Genomic DNA, 25,505 nt, shown 5'->3' with positions numbered 1-25,505 from the left:
TCAAAGCTGACAATGCATATTACAGCAAAAACCAGGCCATGAGGTCAAAGGATAAATCAGTGACGTCTCCTTTGCTCTGAAAACAGCCCCAACTTTTCACGTGATGGAGTCCACAAGATGTTGAGAACACTTACATTTACTCGTTAAGCAGACACTTTTATCCAAAGCAACTTACAAGTGAGATTCTTGTCCTTGTTGATGTGATTGCTTCACATCATTTCTGCAGATTTGTCCGCTGCACATTCATACTGCCAGTCTCCCGTTCCACCACACCCCAAAGATTCAGATCTGTTTGATTCAGATCTGGTGACTGGGGAGGAAAAACTGAAGTTCACTGAACTCATTGTCATCTTCATGAAGATAGTTTGAGATGACTTTTGCTTTGTGACATGGTGCATTATCATGCTGGAAGTAACCGTTAGAAGGTGGTAAATTGTGGCCCTAAAGAGATGCAAATGGTCAGCAGCACTCAGATAGGCTGAGATTCACATTATATCACATTTGTTCTCGGTTCTAAAATTTGATGTGAACATTAACAGAAGCTCCTGACCTGTATCTGCATAATTCTAATGCGCTGCACTGCTGCCACAGGATTGGCTGATTTTATAATTGCATGAATAAGCAGGTGTTCAGGTGTTCCTTATAAAGTGCTCATTGAATGTATCTCTCTCTCTCTCTTTGTGCGATAAGTTGTCAGTGGACTCTGTCCCTAATGAAGACAATCACATAACCTCTAAGTCGAGAAGATTAGATGAGACGGATAAAAACAGTCACAGTTTCCACTGTACCTCCGGCTTCATTCACACAAAGATTACAAATTGATTTATTTTTGGCTTTTAATTTTTCATGTTACCTGGGGTTCAAAGTCAAAACCATGATCTAATGCAAGAGGAAAGGATAAATCCACCTCTAAAATTAGTTAGAGCACAGATTCACTCCCAAATGGATAGTACTTTAATTTCAGACTAAAACTACTAAATGTCAGTGATGAAAGTTTTTCTGATACTTGTTTCCAACCATTTTATAGAGAGCTCTCAGTGCCAACATTAAGATCTAAATTTATAATCAAAGGCCAAAAGGCCCAAACCACTGCTGGAAGTGAGTGAAAGCTGTTTTTCCTCCTCATCTCCAAAGTTGAACGGTAAATGTGTTTTAAGTTTTCATGCACCAACTGCTTAGGCAGAAGAAAAAAAAAATAGAGTAAGTTTTAATTTCTTTATTTTCAATTTTCAAATACAGCAAAAATACAAAAGATGTACCACACTGTATATCCCAACATATTAACACTTTTATTTATACGTTTACATTCATCATAGTTAGTGTTGTGAGATTTTTAGTTTAGTCAGTATCATTTCTCTATTGTTTCCCTTTTTCTTTAGTGAATGTGACATTTTCCTGATGACTCTGCAACAGATACACTTAAGAAAAAGCACAAAAAGAACAACTCTGTACAAAGCTGTATGATGCAAGTATATCACTAAGGAATTCAAGGGGAACCAACACATGTACAGCATATTCTGAAATTCGCTGTGCTGTTTATCATTTGACACTTATCATTGCTGCAAAATACAATCTGACAACAGCTATGGGTCGCTGTGGACTTAAACCGTCCGAAATCAATTCTAATTTCATGATTAAGTAACTTTAACCTGTAAAAAGACTGTAAAACGTCAGCTGAAGATGACGTGTGTGGATGTGTCACCAGCCACAAAATGCTTCATAAAATGTGAGGAAAAACCATACAGGGTGAGCTAATGTCAGCATTGGTAAAAAAAAAAAAATGTTAACTTCTTTTTTTTTTTTTATATATGTTCTATAGACTGAGAGTTAAGTTTAATAGTCTCTCCTTCCTACAGCCAATGCAGTCCACTGCAGAGGTTCATCATATTCAGGTTTTGTTGAGACTGTCAGAGGAGTGTTATTTTCAGCTCTCCTGCCGGCTGATTATGGTGTTGTTGTACCAGATTGCATTATGTGGTAAGACGCTCCCCACCACTATTTTGTGTATCTAATAAAATGGAAACCTACTGCATTGAACATACAGGAAAAGGTCACAGGGAGGCCAAAATGTTCCCATATATATTGCTCGTTCATCGATATTACATTCTGCTGAGATTATACCTGGAGCTAGGCACACCGACTGAGCGGGTCAATGTGCTGGCGTATGTGTCTTGACATGAATCTGTGTATTAAAAGCTGATGCTCTCTTCGTAAAGGGACAGCACCATCATAATACCCCACCCGGTTAGGAGGCCGACGTTCTGCAGCAGAAACATCAGCCAGGGTCTCTTGTTGCTGATGTGGACCATGGTGGGGAGCTGGAGAGGAGATGGAGGTATCATCTTTCTCTGCATATCATTTATTCACGACTCATTCTGTTGTCTTTCAATGTCTGTAAAACACAAACACTCACCATGTCAGCCAGTCCCACGTACAGGAAGAGCCCTGCAGTGATGGCAGCTATCCACTGTTTGGTTGCGAGGTCGGTGGCGATGGACAGGGCGATGTACAGGCCGATGAACGAGGTCATGGCGCTGCCGACGTTTAAAAGCAACGCCCTGCGGACGGACACGCCGCTGTGCAGCAGAATGGCGAAATCACCTGGGGAGAAACAAATGCAACGGGACGATGTTAAGAAATCATTAATGAAAAATGAGCATACCAGACGCTTCCCTGCCTTTGGGTGTGTTCTTTACCCAGTTCATGTGGTAGCTCATGGCAGAGCACGGCCAGTGATGTGGCCAAGCCAGACTTCCATGACAGAGAGAAAGCTGCACCCATGGCTAAGCCGTCCGCAAAGTTGTGGATCCCGTCACCGATAGTTATCATATAAGGCAGCAGACGTTGTTCTGCAGAGGCAGGCAGACAAAGTTAACAATTATCATAGTTCTCGCAGCCACAGTGATGAGCACCATTATCACAGCTTGATGATATCATGCTTGTTTTCGTGTTGGAAACTACTTTACTCACCTCTGGTGAGCTCCTTTGGTTCTGAAAGTGATTTCACGTTTTCCTCACAGCCAACCTGAAAAGTAGATGAACTCAAATTTAATTGTATACCAACAACATTCAGTAATCCGTCCTATTATTGACGTAAAATATGTTTGTCTTTGGACACAGCTTCTTTACTGGTTCTAATTTTTCCAAATTGTTGGCTGAAGCATCTGAACTGTTTCGGTTTTGATCAGTATTCCACCTTAAAACGTCAAATGTTAATGTTATGTTTCTCACCAGGTCTGCTTTTGATGCCGACTTGTCTTTTCGCTTCCTTTCCTGTTGATACATCTCTAAAACTCCCCCATGGTCACAGTGGTGAGGCTCTGCTTCTTCCTGAAGAGACAGGAAGTGAGAAAACTGGTTAAAGACGGAGGAAAAAGGGTAAAAGGAAAGACTGCAACAGGAGGAATGAGCAGAGGAAGAAAAGTCATCCAACAGGTATTCACCTTCATGCAGCACAAATAATTGAGAGTGAAAATAAAATCCTTTGAGACAGTTTTTGCATGAATAAAATCTTTGAACACTGCTGCACAATGTGGAATATAAAAATTCAGAAAATGGTTCGTAAGCAATATGTTCTGTCTATAGTTATACTACTAATAGGTACAGTTTTACCTGTAGTGGTATGTTTTTGTTTTCTTACCGCATGATGGTGTTGGTGATGGTGGTGATTATCTTTATATGTGACCAGAGAGAAGATTGTTTCCATCAGGTAAAAGTAGTAAATCCCGGCCAACACGACCAACATCTTGTAAATGTAGTCTGGAGTTTCTTCGTGATGATTCTCTGAGTGCTTGTGGCTGCTGCCGTCGTGTGAGTGCACATGTAAGCCTAGAAACTGCACACAGACGCCGGAAGTAGTCACACAAAAATGAAGAATACTCTACATTATAACTGTAAAGTCTCCAAACCAAAACTAAAATCTAAGTGAATATTGGATGTTTTACAGTTTTACCAAACTCCTAGTGGTCTGAAACAATCTCTCCCTGCAGCTTTAAAACGGTGCTCACCATGGGAAGCAGGTGCATTAAGGCGTCTCCAGTCAGTGAACCTACAGCCAGACTGACGCAAAACTGGATGCACATTTGGAACACATCGGTGCAGGCGGTACACAGCAGCACCACGATGCCAAACATGGACGTCAGTGTTACCACCATGTTGGCGAGGGTTGCATAGAGGTATCCTGCAACAGGAGGACAGAACAGAGAAAGGGGTCGGGGTCAACAACATGATGAACAAGAGCGAAGTACGATCCTGAGAAAGAGGAGCCAGATGTTGTTCTTTATCTTTGGATGTTTTACCTTTGTTAATGTTTTGCAACAAAATAAAACACAGAAATGCAGCTGAAGGAAAGTTAACGTAAATTGAATTATATTATGTATAAAAAATATAATATAAAAAATGAACGCAATCTGCCTCAAAACGTAGAAACCAAGTTCACTCCTCTGATAACAACTTGAAGGGACATTCAAGTGCAACATCTGCATCTTCTATGTCTAATATTACTACTTGTAGAGGCAGGATCACTGTTCATCACTCGAGTCCACACACACACACACACACACACACACACACACACACACACACACACACCCACACACCCACACACACACACACACACTTACTCTCAGTCTTGGTGAGCCCATCTGGTTTCGCTTCTTCTGTGATGTCTTCGCAGGCTCCGCTCAGGATCTGTTGGACCAATGCCGGACTGAGCCGAGCCACGTCAGACCGGCCCAGACCGGAGGAGGCAGAGCTGTTGTCTGCCAGACCAAAGATCAGGACCAGTTCTTCAGCCGAGAAACAGCGCTGGGAGAAATCACAACGTTTAAGCTTTGGTTGGTAGCTGCCTGATGATCTATGAGGGACTGTAGTAAAATCTGACCCTGGCTGCTCCTCACATACTGTGTGTTTTTCTGTAGTTATGTCAGCTATTGTGTTATTTCATATCAGTTTATTATTGTTAGGGCTACAATTAATAATAAAATTAATTATCTGATTAACAGTTTTGTCAATAGAAAGTCAGAAAATAGCATCACAGAAATATCAAATATACAATAATATTAAAACAGAGGAAAGTGGCAATCCTCAAAGAACAGATCATGATAAAGATTATGTCTATCAACTAACTAATTGACTAATGATTGCAGTTTTAATTACATTATTTTTTGTTACAACTTTCTACTTTGACTGGTGACTTATTCTCCTATGCACCTGTCTGAAGTCAGGTGTGAACAGATCACGTCTTCTGCACTCTGTGTTGGCATATATACCTGATCCCAGCTGGTGTTTCCTCCGTGCCCCACATGATGTTCATGGCTGCTCCTCTTCTGCCGTCTTGCGCCGCTGTGATCGTGATCGGTGTGTTCGTCCTCCTGGTGGTGGTGCTCATGTTCATGCGCAGGCCCTACGTTCAGACTCCGCATCAGAGCCTCCAGATCTACACAGCACAAATGTAAACAACCATCAGATTCACGTTGGTTTCCAGGTGACATGACTGACCGTCATAAAGAAAGAAAATATAGAAAATGAAGACGTGTGTTGATATAAAAAATAAAAAAAAAATCAATGACATTGAAATATTTCAGTGGAACCAACAGTCACAATTTTTTGCACACAAAAGTACTCCTGGAAAATATGCATATTATTATAATAAATGAAATTCTGCAGTTTAAATCAGTTTTACTTGCTACATTTACACATTGGGTTATTTCAAAGGAGTGGCTCTCTCCCATGTGCTGAACAAGACAGTAAAAATAGGATCTGGGTTTTTGAGTGATTGTTATTTCTGCAGCCCTGTGTGTGTCCATGTATCTGTGTCGGTGTTTTTTTTTTTTTTTTTGTGCTGGACATTTACCCCCGACAGTAAAGTTCTCTGACCCCAGACGCTCCATGATGAAGTCCAGGAAGAAGCTCTCCTCAGGCAGGGACTGGGTGATGAAGCAGTGCCCTTTCAGAGCGTGATACAGGACGCGGCCCAAAGCTGCACCCACTTCCTGCCTCTGGTCTGGTGATGATGCGTTGACCTCTGTCATGATGTCACTGGCTGCTACACAGCTCTGGTTACCGTGGTGAAGAGGAAGGATGAGGAGAATGGGTAAGACAGAGAGTTTTATTAATTCACGCAACTGCATAAGATTTGTCGACAGTACACTGTTCATATTTTATTTTTTTTTGTTTTAATCAAGCAGTTGCAGTTTAATTGTCAGCATGACTCGTTAGTTGTTGATTGAACTTAATATCTTAATTTCATTGAACTGATTTTCTTAGGTTCAGTTAACAGAGTTGATTTTACATTTACAAAACCGATAAAAGCAACTTTGAACTAATTATTCACCCTGAGTTCAATTAACTGAGATGTCAAGGTTTATTAATAACAGTTACAAGAACGTGTATTGTTGTTAAGGATTCCTGATTGTTTTGTCAGTGTTGTCTTAACTTTGCTTAAGTAGTTATACACGAATGTTATTGTCCATATTATGAAGAATTGTCTTCACCATACAACGTTTAAAACAAAATACATTTGACAACAGGAAACAATAGATGAAGACAAGCGACATAAACATAATATCAACAAACAACATCATCTAAGAAAAAAAAAAGAAATACAGGAAGGGCTAGGTGTTGGTGAAATCATAAGCTGGCTATGCATTCAGCAAGAAAATGGAAAATCCTCCAGGAAGAGGAAGAAAATGTGTTCCGCAAACTGATCACAAGCTTCCTTCCTTCTGACATACAAATGACATCTTTTTATTGTGATGACTAGTGTGACGGTGATGTGGCTGAGTACAGGGCAAAGCCTAGTAGGTCTAACTGCAGGCATCACCCAAGTATGATAAGATATGTTGAGTGGTAAATACTGCAGGGGACCAGGAGCAAGAGTAAAGTATAGCTGAATTACTACTGTCAATCTGCATGTGCATGACTGATGTCTGGACAGTCTTATAGTTACACATGAATAAATACGAAAAATCACATTGTGGAAACCAAGTCCATGTGGAGTGAAATAAAACTGAACAGACATTTTTTTTTACATCTGACATTTTGGTGAAACACTTAACATTAATTACTCTATTACACTCTATAATTGCTGGAACTGACCCTTAATTATTAATGTTAGCAGTTCCAGCTGTGCTTTTCCTGCTCCGTCAAGCCTAAATGTCTGCTGTGAAAAAGATGTATTGTTGTGATTAATTGCTCTGATGCTGGCTCATCAGATTTGTTCGCAAGTCAGAAAGATTAGGGATGGACAAGATGGACAGATGTTTGACAGGGAAAAGAAAAACATTCTTGCAAAAGGGGGCATGACAGAAAAGATTGGGACCAACACAGGGTCTCCTAAAATGACACAGGTATGAACAGACCACAGATGAACAAATACTCAATTTTTCTTTAGTTTTTAATGTTTTATTTTGTTTTCTTTTGATGTAGCCCATAAACTCACCTCACTGTGTGATGGCTCGTAGTGGTCGTGAAGCTCTTGAAGCAGAGCCTCTAATCCATGAACGTCGAGGTGTTCATGGTCGTGGTCGTGGCGTGCCCCGCTCTTCTCATGCTGGTGTTCGTGGTGGTCCTGATGTGTGATTTTGTGCAGGAAATGTTCGGTCTCCTCTCCCCACCTCCCCTGCCTTACCGCGGCGCAGACCAGGCCAGGAGAAGCTAGGTACAGGACGCAGCCGGCAGCAAAGTCAGTGAACTGAGATACAGTGATGGTTACATTTCCTCTGCCTTCTGCGGTGTTGCCCTCTCCGTGGATGGAGTGATTGCTGATCAGCTGGTGAACGGCATCTGTTAGATCACACTGCGCAGACAGCAGAGCATATACACACACACACACACACACACACACACATACAGACGCAAGTAACACAATGTAGTTACTAATTCAGTCATTTCCATATATAAAAACACTTCTATAAAAAAATGCACATGCAGAAAAAAAAAAAAAAACATTTGCTGGAACAATTAAATCAAAGTTTATTTATTTCTTTGTTTTACTTTATTATTGTTGTACAAAATGGGTAAACCTTTGTTAAATTCAACATTAAAATCAACATTCACATAATTAACAGTAATCTAAAGTGAAACCATATGAGCTCTTTTATTGCCTTTTTTTTTAGAAAACAACCTTTTCAGATAACAAGAAGATTACAAGATAACAAGAAAGAATATGGGCTACAATATAAATGGAAGAAAACACCATAAAATAATGACAACCATCTATCCTGAACTAGAAACTCTGAGATGGGGAGAGGATTAAAAAAAACATGCAGTTATTAAACGTTATTCATTAGTTTGACTTTATTAAATGGGTTTTTATCAAATGTTTGCTTCACCCAAATGACAAAATAAACATATTTTCTTATACATATTTTGCCTTTCAGATACGTGTCTGTAAGATTTCCGGCTCCACCCCAAATACCTTAAAGATGAATAGAATTTTGATTGTAGTGAGTTTTCTAGCAAGAAGCTTTGCTGATGGACTTTTAAATGTAATTTCATAAATACAGTTTCATTCGCCTTTATTGTATTTGGAGTGGCGATAGAGGAAGACTTCTGATATCTCAGAACCTGGGCACATAAAAAAACCAAAACTGTCTGTGGCTACAAACCAGCAGATGTAAGTGAGAAAAAATGTTTTTTTAATTACTTTTGTAATTTGGGTGAACCTGCCCTTTCAACAGTCAAAACAGGAAACAAAGGGTGTAATCAATATGACCCAACAAGGTGAAAGTACAGGACTCCTTGACATTTTGTTAATGTCAGTGTCAAAGAGACACTATAATCTTTTATTGTGGGTCAGACAAGGTTTATTATTTTATTGGATCTGTTTCAAGTTTGCCTGTTACGTGTTATAACACTACTGGCAATCTGTAATTTACAATATATTACAACTTTGTCACTACTGAAAACTCTCACTGCTTCTTTTGATATCAGAACTTTATCAAAAGTCAAATAATCTGTGTCATCACCTGCATAGTAAAGCCGTTTTTCATATTTTTCATTTGCCAGCCAGTTGTTAACACTTGACACTTCAATCATGTACTGTGGCTTTATCCAGGTTGCCTGCAAATACATAAAAGTGCCCTTCATAAAATGAGCATATGGACCAGTGCTACAATAATGACTTTAGTTTATGAATTGAAACTGTTATTAAAGTTATTATTAATGTAATTAAAGTTTACAGAGTAACATGTATCAATAAAACAAAATGATAGGATAGCTTCTTGTATTAACGTGTATTCTTTTTGATGCCTTTACAATGTTTGAGAGTCCCTTTTGTCAAACATTTGCCCAGATAAAGTGACTGAGAGCTTGGCTTTATTATTAAATATTTGCATTGGATTGCAGAACCACCCTGCCTCCATAGACTTAATTAATAATTTCAAATAACTCCTGATTAATAGAGAGGGAAAAAAAATCTTAACAAAATTCAACAGGACCTCACGAGATTACAGCGTACTAAATATTTCAGGTTTCAGCGAGAAACCTGTGAAATGACGCTGGTTAATTCAGGTGCGCACCGCACACAGCAAATCAGAAACAACTTGTGACAAACAAATAGGCCACATATAGCCATAATTAAACACATAACTTGTCACAAATAAACAATGAGTGATTTTGAAGTTTTGGCTGGAACTCTAATTTTTAATTAATCAATACATTTTTATAGTAAAATTCAGATGATAAAGTAACTTAGTAAGTATTGAAAGATCCCCGAAATCGAGTTTATCAGTGTGGTTATAGGAAGAACAGGAAAAGCTGGTTGATAGCTGTTGGACCTTGATCTCTCTACACAGACCCTGCAGTCCGCCACCTGGCTCTCTAACCTGCCTGCAGAGTTAATAAACCTTACCTTTTCACACGACACTTCACCGCACTGCACACGTTTCTCCAGTGTATTAAAGAGGGAGCGAAGGGACTCCTCAGTCAGAAACTGCTGTCCTGGAGACACGATGCTGACCACATCCCTGTAGGCTTCCTCCACAGCGGGAGAGCCCGAAACAGAACCAAACAAACCAGAACCAGCAAACAGAGAGAAAAGGACCAGCGCAGAGGATAACATCTTAAAACTTAATATAAAAACGACTTTTTAATACTAAGAACTAAGTAATAAAACTGAGAAAAACAGGGCAAAATAGGCAGATAGAGGCTGATACAGTCCCAAGGTATTTCTACAGACACATTGAGCTTTATAGAGCTCAGCTCTCAACTGTTATCAGTTTAAAACCACTGCAGTTTCACTGCACTTGCACTCTGGCTTGTGATTGGCTGAGACTCGTGGTTCGTGTTGTCCTATACCTGTCTATTAAACCTATTGACACCTGTACAGGACAGAGGAAATCTCTACATCACCTCTAGGGGAGACTGGGGACTATTTGGAGTAGACGAACCAAACTTTAATTTATTGAACTTACATCTTTCTGCTAATTATACATACTATTTAAAGATAATTACATGTATCACTCACAATACTTATTTGAATGGAAGAATTCTGATTGTTGCCATCGACCCCAACCTTGAACCCCAAAATACATTTTACTAATGAACTCTTTGTCTCAACAAGCATAGTCTTATGAAAACATGCACGATTTTACAATCATAAAGTATGATTTATTTTTTACAATAATATTATGATATTTATTTATTTAATAATGTTTATTAAAGAACAGTTATTGAGTTCTATTTTGCTTAGACCATAGGCCTACCAGTCAAAATGGGAAGAATTGATCAATTTTAGCCAAATATATTGTAAGACCATGAGAGGCTACCAAATAATTCCCCAAATAACTTGTTTATATTCTTTTATGCGTTAAAATGAGCAATCATTGTTGCATCTGTTGCGCAATGGGACAAAATTAGCTGCATGTCACTGTTGAAAAATACTGCTGTGTGATCAACTTGTAACTCTACCAGCCATGACAGAACAAAAGGTGCTAGCTAGACATGCTGACTTTGACACGTGCTAACCACGTCAACATAACAAAGAGTCAAACTAAGTTTTGATTATTTTGATTATTTCACTACGAAAGGTCAGGACAAAAATACAGCTCATGAAAAAAAAAAAAAAAATTCACAACTCCAAAACTGTGTGTCTTCTGTCTTCCTGGTGGAGGGAAGGTCTAACCGAGCATGTGCAGTGTGAGTGTCATCAGTATCCATTGTTGAAATTAAATTTCATCAGTTTGTTTGTTTTGTTTTATTCATGTCAGAAATGCACACATTTACCTTTATGGTCATTCTGTGTCTTTTAACTGAGCTCTATGACTTTCAATCCAGAAATATTAACAGTCACTTCATACTTGGGGTAGGGGTCTCCCTGTCCTCTTGAGCCCCTGGGTCTGTGACCAGTAGACCCCTTCTGTAATTCATCCATGTGTCCCATGTGCCCGGTGACACTGAGGTCTGGAGGATGTTTTATGGATTCAATGAGGACGTAAATCTGAAAAATAGTTTTATGTTAGTGCCAAGCAATCTTTAACATGCCATTGTTCTAATGTGTGCTTTTGGTTTGGGGCTGATTTTCATGGTTTGGATTAGGACTCTTAGTTCCCATTAAGTATTGCAAAGTGAGGCCTTATCATCCAACATCAGAGTTGGACCTCACAAATGCTCTTTTGGCTGAATGAGTGTAAATCCCTGCAGGCAGGTAGAGGGCCTTCCCCAGAAGCTGCTGTAGAGGAAGATTTACATCCGTGGTTTTGGAGTGTGATATTCAACAGTTACATATGGGGATAATATCATGATGTGCACAATATTTGTGGCCACAACATTAAAGGCACTTACCTGTTTTAGGCCACTGATTCAGGTGATATTCGGTCTTGTTAAACCACTAAATCAATGGTTACAGGAAGAAGAGGCCATTGAGATGCTTAACCTTCCACCCTAATCCGCAATAATATTTTAAATATGATGTAAGCTAAGTGAGATGTGAATAGATTGTTGCACCTGTAGTGGAAACTAAAGGTGTAACATCATCTCAGAGAGCTTTTGTGTGATTATGACTGGGTCTAAGGACAGACAGACAGGTGATATGTTGTGAATCTTGATAGCCTGACATTAAATACTGAGGTACTTCAAACATGAACATGTGGTTTTAAAGTCAGTTTGTACATTTGCAAGATGATAGTTTTGTTCCCGTTTTGCTGGCAACAATTTAAGGCAAAGCGCTTTCCGTCCTAGAAGTTCATCAAACTAAATGTCAGCCATAAAAACCAGGGTACAGGGGTTAAAGAGTGCCGGGTTATTGTCTCTCGTAAGGATTTAATGTTGGGTTGGTGGTACGGTACAAGAATAAATGCTCTTTATCATGAAAAGCCTAAATGTAGTCAAGTTTTAGCCCAAGGAATTTACAGACATTGACAAATTTGCCCATGAGTGAACCACAGAAACACTGACTCAGCATTTTGACTGACAGTCTGTGCACAAGAACATGTACACCAAGCACATGACAAGAAAATAAACCTTATGAATGTGGTTTCACAGCTCAATTGAGACATCATGACTTAAAATGTGAACAATACTGCCTTTGTATTTCTTTATCATACTGGATTACAGATCCCAGAGACAACATACAATCATGTTAAACCTGTCAGTCACAAGTCTGTGCTGGCTTTTTTTTTTTTGTGTGCGGGGGGCAGGGGGTTATTTAACTTTTAAAATCAAATTGTCCAGCTCTATCCAAGCTGTTTATGGAGTCACAGACACCACACACTTTTTCTCACATAAAATGCAACACACAGTCTCTCACGTAAAAGCAAATAATGATGACATTTACAATAAAACAAGGATAAATACATACATTAAATAGTATAGTATAACTAATAGAGACAGTTGACAGAACATATTCATCTTCTAGAATAGAAACAGTAAACATCCATCTTCCTCTGTTAACACACACTCAATATATATATCTACTGTACTGACATTACAGTCTAATCAATAGATTTGAAACGTGTGTGTGTGTGTGTGTTTTGCTGTATCAACCACTAGATGGTGCAGTTGCTTTGTGTAATGTCACAGCCATTCATATATCTGTGTTTTGCAGTCCTGTGTGAAACCTTTTTGTTGTGCCCAAAACCAAAATCTTTATAAGCTGATAACATCTCTGATAAAACATACATACTCAATTAATTAATCATTTTTAAATTAATAAGCAGGAAAAAGTGTTCAAGGTTTGAATTGAATTTGTTTTATTTTATCATGTGATTTAAGACTTATTTTGAAATTGAAAATGCTGCCTCTAAATGATTACGCAAACAATAAGTAATTAATAATTACACAAAATGAAAATTTCTCCCAAACGAAACAGTGCAGTCGAAAACAAAACACACACACACTGAAACAGAAAAAAGTTCAGCCTTTACCTGTCATTTAATTTCTTCAACTTCACTTTCACATCTTACTGACACTTCATTACAACATGGAATTATGAAGCCACTTTACATGTGTGAGGTAAGATTAGAGGGAAAAGCTGCTTCTCTCAGTTCTGTGGTCATTTAGCTGTAAAATGACAAACAACAGCAGAGCTCGGTGTTGTAATCTATTCTAAAACTTCTGTTCAGCTCTGTAGCATTGCCAAAATTGCTTTCATTGCTAAGTCTCATTCTCTGTTGTTGTCAAAATTTGCCTGCACATGAGTGACCAGCCAGTTCATTTCCCTGGAGTTTGGTTTGAAACAAGTTGTCAGGAAAAAGAAAACAGCAAGAAATGTGTTTGTGGAATTAATCTTTTAATTGTCTCAAGAAATGTATCAGTCCATGGCTGCTACAGTGTTGTTTTTGTTGTACTTTCAGAGTGGTGAGCTTCACAAATCCTGACTTTTTCCGCTGTTGCTTGAGGCCTGAGACATGAAACATGAGCTGAAATCATGTCAACAGTGACTCGCTGTCGGCCGTACAAATCACTGAAGAGAAGGACATTGAGTTGATTGGCTGCACGTCACTTCATACACATGAACAGACAGCAACGCACACACACGCTCGCTTATGGCATGGGACCCTGGACATCTGCCCCTGTGTACACACACACACACACACACACACACACACACACACACACACACACACACACAGACATGGGTGACCCTTGCTCTGCCAATTTTTGAGACAAAACACACACTGTCCAGTGACCTGTTTTCACACCCCCCATCGTCATGTCACTCTCTGTTACGTTGTCTGTCAAGCAAACCTGTAGATGTTCTCAACACACACATTCATCAAGTCCCACACATACACACACACACACACACACACACACATACTCCCTTTTTCTCCTTTGTCTTAACTGATGTTCAGTTGCATTATGGGAAGTGTAGTTTTTCTTTCTTTTTTAAAGAAAAAGTTTGTTTTTTTTTACTTTTTTTGACTGATATTAGGGCCTGAATATCAGGACACGTCGGCAAGTTCTGCACAGATTTTGCCCATTTAATTGTCCAATTGGAAATTGTCCAAGTTTATAGAAGTGCAATCAATTGCTGAATACAACTTTAACCACCTCTTATCCTACATACTGTATGATATTCATATTTCATACATTAAGTCCCCACATAATAAAGTGCAAACACATTCCCACCTATCAGCTTTAACAAACTTCTCCTACATTTCAAGATGCTTGTTTGGTGTCATTATAACTGCGTCTTTCCAAAGTATTTCAGGAACAGACCTTTCTCACAGCAGACACTATGACTTGTTATAGCAGGGAAAGTGCAGGCGTTAAGTCATGACAGTGTTGCTTTCTAGGAAACTTATATAAATTGGAATGAATGGACCTATTGAATAAAGCATCATCAAAGATTTCTACCCAAATACAGTTTCGATACTGCTGTTTGAAGTAAAGACGAAGCTGAAAAACATTTTGGAGAAAGAGGTTCCTCTCACAGAATACACGACTTACCCCCCCCCCTTCTCCCCCTTGTCTCATACACACCCACTGCCTGGCCACAGCCCTACTTTCTTTCTGAAGCTGATGTTTCCATTACAAAAATAAAAGCATGACGGCTAATCCAGTTATATGTACCCTGGACGACACACACACCCACACATACACATGCATGCACACACACACCCGAATGCACATTATGCTTACACACACGCGCACATGTGCACACACACACACACATGCGCACACATGTGCACACACGCACACACACACACACGCACACACATGTACACACACTGACACACAAACTGCTGAAACACAAGAAAGCAAGTTCAAAGACACACACATGTTGCAACTGGGCAAATATGAACACACACACACACACACACACACACACACACACACACACACACACACACACACACACACACACACACACACACACACACACACACACACACAAGGCACAAGGACTCTAACACAGGGGGCATGTGATTGAAGCAAGACCTCCTGTTGAGAAAAAGTCAAACTGAGCTTTCTGGAGCTCTGGAAATAAATACCAAACATTGGTAATCCACATACACACGCACGCACGCACGCACGCACGCACGCACGCACGCAGACACACAGATAATCTACCAAGACAGTTTCCCATGGAGCTGCACATCCTTCTCCAACGGAGTGAAAATATAGGGGAGAAACTAAATCTATAGACCTGATCCTGATCTCCTACTCTTAACTTCTTCTTCTCTTTAATTCATAAAGAAGATCATTTAGAGTTTATCTAGTTATTCAGATCTATTTACGCAGAGGCAGGAGAATCAGCCCCATCATGACTACATGATATTTGTCCTGATAACAACAGGGCAGCTGCTTTTCTCTCTTTTTCAAATTATGATATTATATATGATAATATTAAGAATTGAAAGAGTACTCCTGCAATTTAGTGATGTACTTCTATAAAGTTGGTGGACTCACAAGGGACAGATTTTAAAAAGAATGATCACATAGTTGAATTGTAGTTTTGGATTTAGCCATATGTCTTTATTTTGGTCACATGTCAAACACGATGATGAATAAGGCACATTGAGTAACTCTAGTCTTGCCCTGAGAGCCTGAACCTCAATCTTCCATGGCTCAGTTGCTCAGTTGTTCTCTATGGTGTATACTATTACAGTGCATATTTAACATCCTCCCGTCATAACACAAGGACTCAGATCTACCCTGGATTTCATGCCTTAAGGAGAAGAACATTTCAGTTGTACACAACATGAGACCCATTTCTTTCCCATTTGGGAGACGATGTGATTGGGACTTTAAAGGGAGAACTTTGTGGACTTGCATGGGAATGGCTGGTTGGAGCAGATTGCTCTGTGGACTCATTTCCATCTGAATGACCACAAGCAGTCTTTCTTTTATGTATTTCTCGATGAAGGTTGGACAGTGATGGGTTGAGAGAGTTATTGAGGTGTTTCAGCGTGGAAGAACAATGAAGATGGAGGGAGGAGAAGACGAGAGAGGAGGTAAAAAAAAACTGAGATTCAGAGAGAGAAAGAGAGAGAGAGAGAGAGAGAGAGCAGATATGTCTTACATGCATGGACACTCAGGTCACTCCAGATAATTATACTACCTATGGCACTTTCTCTCTCTCTCTGTCAACCCCTATACAGTTATTAATTTACTGTATTAACCCTCACACGCCCGACCACAAGTTTGTTCTCAGGACATAAGATAATAAAAACATAGGTCTCTCTCTCTCTCTCTCTTACACACACACACACACACACACACACACACTGCACTACTACAACTGTTGTACATGTATGTGAAGTTTAATTGGTAATTCAGTGCTCTTTAGCGTTCATTGATTGAGTTAATTACGTCCTTAATGAGGACACTATTTCTTCCTATATCTAATTAAAGGGTAGTTACACCGCTTAATTGTGAGTGTCCTGAAAATGACCGGACAAGTTGAAAACTGCTGTCCTGTGGGATCTGAGTGTCTGATTGGACGTCCTTATAGCCTCTCAGCGAGCAGGGGCCTCTGTGTCACACACGCTGGTGTATGCATGCATGCGTGCTGAAGTAGGACATCACAGGTAATATGACCTTGTGAGTGTAAGGGGAAGGTTATGACGTTCACTTTTTGTTGCAACTGTTTTAGAGAGGTGCTGATTCACCTGTCTGATCGTTCTGGAGGCTGTAGTTTGCGGTGCTGTTGAATTGCATTGCGTTATACTCACAAGTGTTTTCTGTTATTCTGTCCACCCCGTTTATATCAGTGAGGTTACACTCGAACACGAGATGCACAAAACATAAGAATATATATAATATTATGTCATATACATACACAGTATTATAGAAATATGTTAAGCGTGGTAGAATGACGTATGCAAGATAACAAAAAAACAGTTCAGATGAAGGGACATCATAATATAAACCCTATCCAAAAGTCTTTGTTGTCATCTCATTGTGAGTATTTCACAGTTTGATGTCAGGACAAATGAGATAATCTTTCACTCTCTCACTCTTTGTCCAGAGGGAAGAAGCTCAGACTCACAATACAATATATTTATTACTCACTTATTTCACTCCAGCCTCTGAAATTGCTGCTTTGTAGAACTATACAGTATGTGATATTGCCAGGCGTTGTCACATGTCAAGAACTACCATAGAAAATGTTAAAGTGGACATAATCTATATTTTTATAATAACAATGCATGGGGGGGGGGGGGGCTCTGAAAACCCTCTGTACACCACCTGCTCGGCACAAAATGGCCAACAGATACAGTTAGTGATTAGCTCGTGAACACAATGGAGCATTTAGCAGCTAAAGAGCCAGATATTTCCCTCAGGAGTTGGCGATAATGTTGCTGCTGGATGTGTGAAGAGGCAACTGTGTGCGAAGAAGTTCGCCGTCCCAACTTAAAGGTTGACGATTTGTTAATATTATGCGCACAACCTCTTTCCGCTGCCCTCAAGTGGCCAAGAAAAAAAAAAGAAAAAAAAATCAGTTATTGCAGGTTTTATGATTCAGTCTTCCATGAAATTATAAGAGTGCCATGGGTTTGCACACAACTCAAACAACGGGAAGTACAATCATTCCTGATTCCTGATCTATACTTTTTTTTTTTATTCTACCTTGCTGCTGCTGCATCATTTATCCAAAAACTGCAGACCCCCCCGTCTCTGCACATGGTATCTCAAACACTCACCGCTCACTTTGAATCTGCTCCACGGGGTGAGTTCCAACATGTGTGTTTTCCTCGCTGGATGAGGTGAGTAATTTTACCCGGTTGGAGCACGATTTGCATAATACATGTAGTTTGTGCAAATCTGCATGCTTTTAGGATTTCTTATGGAACCTCTTTCATTTAGAGTTTCTCATGGATCATCCGAGTGGAAAAAAAATACTTCACAGCACTTGTGTGTGCACATACACAGTGGATGGTTTCTTAATTCATGGTAGGCTCTTTTTTTTTTTATTTTTTAAAGAATCCTCCAAAACGCACCCATGCACACACACACACACACACACACACACACACACACACACACACACACACACACACACACACACACACACTTGGTCAAATGTTAATGATTTATTAATTCATGGTTTTAAATCTCAAGGTGCTGAAACCTTGCAGATGGACAGAATACTGACTGAGACAGAGAGAGAATAAAAAGATGTAGAGGGAGGGAAAAAGAGAACAAATGGTAATGACAGAGAGAGAGTGAGAGAGAGAGAGAGAGAAAGAGAGAGAGAGGGAATTAAAAAAATCAGTTAAAAATAATAACCATGTCATGGCCTGATTGGTTTGGTTTTCCCATATTTAACTCAGTGGACTGGGAAATGAGAGAAAGACAGAGAGAAATGGTGGCAGATTGAAGGAGAGGGAGGGGAGAGATGTAAAAAGAGTGAAGAAAAAAATTAAACAAGGCAGTGACTCAATGAATGAAGGACAAGATGAGAAAAAAGGAAAGGGGGAGGGGAAAAGAAAAGAAGGAGAGAAAAATAAAGGGAACATGGATTGAGAACAGAAGCGAGAGCGAGGAGAGAGAGGGGAAATTTATGACAGTTTGAAGTTAATTTCCTCTGTTTTATCCCTTGTCCGTGAATGTGTTACTAATCAATAACCGCATCAATCTGTAAAATACTTCAGTTCAGTTGAAACTGATCAGTTACACAGGTCATCGTTCGTGACTGAAGGAGCTGCTCCGCTGTTTGTGTGAGTCAGAGTTGAACTGTGCAGTTGTCCTGAACCTGCCATGATGAATGTGAACGCTACTTACAATAGGGAAACTGGTCGTTATGGTAATGCTAATATGCCTGACAGGTGTAGCAACAGTAACTAAAGGGAAGCGTGGCTTAGCTTAGCGAAGAGTCATCTACACATGTCCTGATCTGGCTGCAAACCTGCTGCAGTATATGAATGAGATCAACTTTTTTTTTTTCAGCATTCAATTCTGTCATGATTGGAAAAAAAAAACAAAGATATTATTCTTGCATCACAGTGTCTTTTTGAAATTTTGACATCAAGGTAGCTAAGGAGTTCTGACCTTTTCATGAAACCATTGATTCGCTTCAGGTTTTACTTTACAATCAGCTGTGCCCTTTATGGAAAAAAACAAAGTATTCACATAATGCCAGTGTCAACAGTTTTCACATGAAACTAGAAAAGTAGAAAATCCTGCCTGCTGAGGTGTGAGCCCTGCAGAGGTACAAAGAAAAACCACACTGAAGCTGGAGTCGGCACCAGAAACAAATGAAAGAGCCGGTTTGCCTCATTACACCAGCCTTTAGCCCGGTCTCAGACAAGAAGTAATGAGCAGCAGGACAGCCAGTCATTAACCTAAATAGCTGCAATGGCAAAGGAAAGTCATGTTGCTTTGAGATGGCGACGTTTAAACCTCTGTGAGAAAATGTGGAGCTTCCCCCTGGGAAAAATGATACACAATTATACTTCAGACTCCTCTGAATTAAACATAACACGAGCTGGATTCCCAAATAAAATCATTCTTTTTTATTGATTCTTATTACTCATAGATCTGTAAAGACACAACTTTTAAAGGTTTTAGTACTATAAACTTTTACAGGTTATAATATATTCTTATCTATTATACATTGAAATGATCTCTCTTCCTTTAAGCACCGAGGCTAAAACTGATTCAAAAAGCTGCAGGTCCATAAAGAAAATACTTAGAGTGGAAAAACTGTAACATGAACTTGATTTCATGCTTCTGGTTCATGCATATGAGTGTGTGTGTCTCTGAACTCTGATTCCACGCCTCCAGCAGGCTCTGAAGCTTACAATAGAGAGAGAGAGAGAGAGAGAGAGAGAGAGAGAGAGAGAGAGAACAGGAAGAAAGAGGAGGTAATATGAATTCAGGATTATGGAACTCATAACACCCGCAGCAGAGTTTCAGTCCTGATTGAATGTTTATTGACATAAAACTTGTGTCACTGCTGACAGCGGTGGGAGGTTGAGTCATTTTACAGAGTAAAAACTTCACAATAAAAAAAAAAAAACAGCTCTCCTGGCAGTTTTCATTGTTAATAGAAAACACAGCATGAAACTATTTGTCTCAGACGGACTTTGATGGGGTTGAGGTCTGTTGGTTTTCTAATCTTGAGGACCTGACGAGTCCTGACTCAGGTCTTGAATCTTCATCAACACTGATGAAAACCACTGGGTCTTATTGTCAATAAAGCTCATGAATAGACTAAAAGCAGCAACTCATTGGTCTGTCTCTGAATACTTTCCAACGTCCTTATTCTGTCTGTTTCATACAGCACCATGTCCATTTGTTTCCACCGAAGATGTAAATCTTATGATAATATTTGGTTTTATTTTAAGAAGTAGTTTTTTGAACTGCTTGGCACTTTAGCTACATGAACAGAAGTAAATTGAACCTTTGTCGGGGACTATTTTCAGCTGCGAATGAAAACACATTTCTGGTGATAGTGTTTACAGCAGCAGGACAACGCGTGTGGGATTGATTCAAAATAAAACTATCATGTTGATCATGTTCTTGGTAGTGAACGAACGTGTGACTCACCGTGTTTTAATAGTTTTTGGACAATTTCTGTTTTTGTCATGTGTTACTTTGAGCAACGTTACAATCTCCTCATCTCTCCACTCAGATCCTTTTTCATTTTTTTGTTTCTTCGGGGAAAAACTTCAGTCACAAGCTTCATTGAATCTCTTGGTTGCATTTTGCTTTTATCTTATTGTTGCAATATTTTGTGATTTTTCTTTTTTATTTCTGGTGTTTTTTTCTTTTTGTCTTCTGTTTTTTTCTTCTTCTTTAAAAAAAAAAAAATCCCTTTATGAAGTGAAAGCACAATAAAAAATGGTGGTTGGAAACCAAGCTTGTCTAGTTTTGGTATTTTCATGAGATTCATTGAAGAATAAGACAAACATATCACCACACTTACTCTTTGAATTGAAAAAGTCCTCATCAGAGCCTGCTCATATTGTAAGAAACATTACACAGCACCACGAGGCACATAAAACACACACATCCTTTGTTCATGTTATTTTTTTTATTTTTATAGCTTCACTTGAAAGTTTTCAGTTTTTTTTTCTTCCTCCTGAAGGTGTCTGTTATAAATTCAGCAGCATTACACTGATTCATTTCAGCCTCTCTCTGCAGAAATGTGCTGACCCTCCTCCTCCTGTGATGGACAGAGATATTGCACTTATCTGACTTTAAGGGTGAGTCCTTCAGCAATAACAGCTTACCAGCTCACAGCACATGACTCCTCTGTCCAGGCAGAGTGGATGTGTTATGGACTGATGCAGAACACAAACCTTAAGTTGCATTATAAACAATGGCCTCACACTGTTAAACTTTATTCTCTTTCTCTGCCTTTCTTTCATGCTATTCATCTGCTCCTCTTTTGTCTCTATTTTCTTAATCTCTGTTGAACCAACTTCCTGTCTTGCATGACTTTTCCTTTCCTTATTTTTCTCTTACTCCACTCCTCCTTGCTTTTTCGTTAAATCTCTCTCTTTCCTCTCTCTGTCATTATGAAATCTCTGGTTAAATATTGTAATAAGATCATTGTGTTTTTTCCACAAACCGAATTACCGTAATTGTGTAATATGTCACCGGTCACTTCCCTGCCTGTCCTCATTTACTCTCTATTTACTGCTGTGTCATCTGTCCACTTCCAATCTACATAGGTTCTTTCTTGATGCAAGGAACATGTAGACCTTTTTTTTTTTTAAATAAGAAATAAAGATAAGCATTAGAATATATAAATATGTCCTAATGTCCTCACAGAAACCTGTATCTTGTTTCTCTGTGTTATGGAAACATTGCACCATATTGGCCAATTTGTAAACATCTGAATCAAATCCATACATAGACTCTGAACCCAAACAAATGGGTTGTTTATTTTGTCTGCTGGCCCAGTTACAAAAAGCCTCCTCTTCACAAGCTGAAAGTCACTTTCCTCACATTCACAGGTGAGTGTTAGACCACTACCAATTTGTGGTGAAAATGTTTATTTCATAGATAAATCAGTAAATATTAATAATCAAAAAATATTCACCTTCTCTCCTGAATTGTTATATGTTACGTCCTACTTTCTGTCTGTCTTATTCTCTTAAGTCAATTATAGATCTTATTTTGTTAGTTAATGGAAGCTATTTCAAATCATTTAGTTTTGTTCAGCCAAACAACGTTAATACTTAACTCCAGACAATCAGTGAAAGTGAAAAATAACATGCGCACCTATAAACCAGGCTGACATTGCTTTGTGTAAAATCTCTTCATCAAACTGTAACAGCAAGAAAGATGCCGAAGTGGTATTTTGCTTCTTGACTCCCTGCATGTGTTATTCCTTTTTTTACTTCCACAAAGTTAATTCCCAGCTTTTTATCCAGCTGTGACAAAATTGGAAACTGCTTTTTGTTTTGATTTTCAGACTGACAGTGCTTCCAGTCACCATGAGGAGCTCTGTGGTGTTTTGCCTGGCTGTCAGCTTTGCCATGTTTGGATTTGGTAAGAAAAAAGGGAGGCTGAAGAAGAAACTCTTTCATTAATGCTGACTCTTTTTTTTTCTTTCTTTCTTTTTTTTTTTTTTTTTTTTTTTTACCCTGAAAAGCGCAGCCAAGTGGGGCTAAGTCAGAGAGATTACATGTTTCGCAAAGAGGACACATAACAGCCTGAGGGAACGTTTTGGCAGATCAGTGCGTAGTTTGCATGTGCTGCTGTTGTGTCATGTGCTTCCAGTTCACAGTCGTGATAAATATTCATTCATGATATTTGCTATGATGTTTCGGAACATGCAGTTTGCGCTGTGCACAGTTGTGTCATATTTGGTTTGGTTTATTGAAATACAACATATCAGGCATGTTTTTTGTTTCATCGTTGTTGAGGTTTTAACAGTCTGCCATCCTTTTAGTATTAAGGTGGAGACAGGCATTCAGTGACGTTTACACTATAACAGTTCGACAGTAAGTTCAGCACAGGAAAGTAAAATGTTCAGACATTTCCACTATGCCTTCTATAGTATGCAATAGGTTTCGATTAAAGTTACACTTCCCAATATTAAATCCCACAATTTCATCAACCAAAACCAAAATATACATGTACTCACAAACTCCTCAATGTCTGACATTAAGATACAGGAGGAAACGACAAAATTGGTAAGGTAAAGGTAAAAAGCTTCATGGACATAAAGTCACATCATAAAAGACAATGATTGTATTACTTAGTTCAATATGTAAATACCAATTAATTAAAAAGCAAAACATATAGGAGCTATAGTTTAGCCTTTTCATTGAAGGAATAGTTTGATATTTGGGGAAATACACTTGCAGAGAGAGAGAGAGAGAGAGAGATTAACTCTCTCATGTCTGTTCAGCAAATAAGAAGCTAGAGCCAGAAGCTGGTTAGCTTAGCTTAGCATAAAGAGGGGGAGACGGTTAACAAACTAACTAAGGTTAGGAATTAACTACACAGCACATAACCCTGTATAACACCACTTTTCATTCATACACTTTGATTTTTGTATGGATTAAACAAAACGAGGTATAATGTGTTAAATGGAGCTTTAGAGGCGCTGGCAGGTGGACTTTGGACAAAGCCAAATAAACAGATTTCACCTGTTTCCACTCTCTGTGCTAAGACAACCTCCTGCTGGCCATAAAGCTTCACATTGAAATACATAACGATGGTATCAATTTTCTCATTTAACATTCACCAAAATCAAACTACTCCTTTAACGGATGATTATATTTATTTATTTATTTATTTATTTATATGAGAATAGAGAATAAATGAGGAAACTCACAGTGAATGTTTATGTAATCATGTAATCATGTGAACTCTCCAGGCGTCTCGCTGCAGTGTTACTCCTGCCCTGATGGCACCTCCAGCAGCTGTGAAGTCAAGCAGCAGTGTAACCAGGGTGAAGACAGCTGCATCAAAATCACCAGTGGAGGTAAGTGGAGTAAAGGAAACAAAACTCGAGAAGTACTTAATCCAATGATATTGAAATTCACCATTAAATGACAGTTTTAAGAAGAAATAACAGCAAAAAAAAGTTTCATATGACTGGAGGGATGGAGACGGGAAATGTGACGGCATTGAATGGATGTTTTTCGTGTTCTAACCCTTCGTCCTCTGGACAAATAACAAGACACTGGGGGTTATTTTAGGGGGAAAACGTCTCTGAATTTCTCTGTTATTAGTTTTTCTCTGAAATGTGCAGTGCAGGCCTTGTTTTCGGTTATAATAAAGCCCACAAAACTGCATGCTGTGCTTCTCACGCTTTCTCCACTCAGAAACGATCTACACCAGATGCATTAGCTACGCAGACTGTGAGTTCAGGACTCTGGCTGTCAGATACCCCATCCCTCAATTCACCTTCTCCTGCTGTCAGTCCGAACTCTGCAACGGCCAAGAAAAAAGTGTTTTTCAGAAATTAAAGGATTTCTTTAAGAATTAAGAAGAAGAAGTCCTGATTTCAGACTGTTGATTTCATTCATAGCACTTAATTGTTCTCCTGCTGTAAACATTTTTAAACACTCAACAATAAAGTCTTATCCTAATAAAATGTGTGCACTCACCTTGCTGGATTCATGAAGCAGTCATTCTGGGGGAGTTTGCTGCAGACCATTTGTCTGTCTACATTTAGCCACGCTGCAAAAATCTTCAAAAATTCCCAAAAGAGATTCAACCATAGCCATTAAATGTAGAAAAGTTAATAAATATTTACTATTTGTTTATAAATTCATTATAAGCATGAATAAGGACAAAATCCAAGTTGCCCTCATTCTACTTTGAACTATGAGCTGACAATGATCACTTACCGTGTTGATAATGACTGCAGTGGTTCAAAATCCTATCAACTTTTTAGCGACATTTATAACAGTGTAATTACCAAACAGAAAGGATAAAGCAAAAGGATTTTTTAAAAGGAGTCCATAGCCATTTAGTAAAAGGTTTATTACACACTATAATGTAGTTGTACACAGATTTAAGTGTTAAATGTTAACAACTGTAGCCCACACGTGGAGGCTGGTGACAGATATTAAATGACAATAAAATATAAATGAAAATAAAATAAGACACTTAAGAATGTCCTAAAATATGTTTATAACTACATC

The 25,505-nt window shown here is 38.9% G+C and overlaps 3 protein-coding genes and 1 long non-coding RNA gene across 4 annotated transcripts; 2 read left to right on the top strand and 2 right to left on the bottom strand.

Annotated features, from left to right (window-relative positions):
• Positions 1-1,264: 1,264 nt before the first annotated feature.
• On the bottom strand, positions 1,265-4,333 carry LOC111223283 (zinc transporter ZIP4-like). The gene is made up of 7 exons (XM_022747371.1): positions 4,008-4,333; positions 3,641-3,835; positions 3,232-3,330; positions 2,971-3,025; positions 2,697-2,849; positions 2,414-2,601; positions 1,265-2,318 (listed from the first exon to the last, which is right to left on the bottom strand). Exons 1-7 carry the CDS (start codon positions 4,152-4,154, stop codon positions 2,190-2,192), a joined length of 966 nt encoding a protein of 321 aa, XP_022603092.1. The 5' UTR covers positions 4,155-4,333; the 3' UTR covers positions 1,265-2,189.
• On the top strand, positions 2,225-4,055 carry LOC111223284. The gene is made up of 3 exons (XR_002665165.1): positions 2,225-2,335; positions 3,235-3,435; positions 3,990-4,055. It is a non-coding gene; the product is annotated as an uncharacterized LOC111223284 (long non-coding RNA).
• Positions 4,334-5,195: 862 nt separating the features above from the next.
• LOC111223121 (zinc transporter ZIP4-like) lies at positions 5,196-10,063 on the bottom strand. Its single transcript, XM_022747149.1, has 4 exons — positions 9,854-10,063; positions 7,442-7,798; positions 5,855-6,056; positions 5,196-5,437 (listed from the first exon to the last, which is right to left on the bottom strand). Exons 1-4 carry the CDS (start codon positions 10,061-10,063, stop codon positions 5,196-5,198), a joined length of 1,011 nt encoding a protein of 336 aa, XP_022602870.1.
• Positions 10,064-22,788: 12,725 nt separating this feature from the next.
• Positions 22,789-24,965, top strand: LOC111223363 (CD59 glycoprotein-like). Its single transcript, XM_022747470.1, has 3 exons — positions 22,789-22,893; positions 24,230-24,337; positions 24,681-24,965. The coding sequence occupies exons 1-3, from the start codon at positions 22,839-22,841 to the stop codon at positions 24,842-24,844; spliced, it is 327 nt and encodes a 108-aa protein (XP_022603191.1). The 5' UTR covers positions 22,789-22,838; the 3' UTR covers positions 24,845-24,965.
• Positions 24,966-25,505: the final 540 nt, after the last annotated feature.

This window comes from Seriola dumerili, unplaced genomic scaffold, assembly GCF_002260705.1.
Source record: "Seriola dumerili isolate Sdu_G_001 unplaced genomic scaffold, Sdu_1.0 BDQW01000110.1, whole genome shotgun sequence".
In the NCBI taxonomy this organism is placed as follows: Eukaryota; Metazoa; Chordata; class Actinopteri; order Carangiformes; family Carangidae; genus Seriola; species Seriola dumerili.
The sequence above is the reverse complement of the archived record's forward strand: the minus strand, read 5'-3'. Positions and strand labels throughout refer to the sequence as shown.

Excerpts from the sequence above, each read along its gene's own strand:
- LOC111223121 (XM_022747149.1), bottom strand. The coding sequence starts at position 10,063 with ATGTTATCCTCTGCGCTGGTCCTTTTCTCTCTGTTTGCTGGTTCTGGT. Across the intron at positions 6,057-7,441 it reads ACGAGCCATCACACAGTGAG|AGCTGTGTAGCAGCCAGTGA; the intron begins GTGAGTTTATGG and ends CACGGTAACCAG. Across the intron at positions 5,438-5,854 it reads AGAGAACTTTACTGTCGGGG|ATCTGGAGGCTCTGATGCGG; the intron begins GTAAATGTCCAG and ends TGTGCTGTGTAG.
- LOC111223283 (XM_022747371.1), bottom strand. The coding sequence starts at position 4,154 with ATGGTGGTAACACTGACGTCCATGTTTGGCATCGTGGTGCTGCTGTGT. Across the intron at positions 3,331-3,640 it reads ATCACCAACACCATCATGCG|GAAGAAGCAGAGCCTCACCA; the intron begins GTAAGAAAACAA and ends CTGTCTCTTCAG. Across the intron at positions 3,026-3,231 it reads CGGCATCAAAAGCAGACCTG|GTTGGCTGTGAGGAAAACGT; the intron begins GTGAGAAACATA and ends TCTACTTTTCAG.
- LOC111223363 (XM_022747470.1), top strand. The coding sequence starts at position 22,839 with ATGAGGAGCTCTGTGGTGTTTTGCCTGGCTGTCAGCTTTGCCATGTTT. Across the intron at positions 22,894-24,229 it reads CTTTGCCATGTTTGGATTTG|GCGTCTCGCTGCAGTGTTAC; the intron begins GTAAGAAAAAAG and ends TGAACTCTCCAG. Across the intron at positions 24,338-24,680 it reads CATCAAAATCACCAGTGGAG|AAACGATCTACACCAGATGC; the intron begins GTAAGTGGAGTA and ends TTCTCCACTCAG.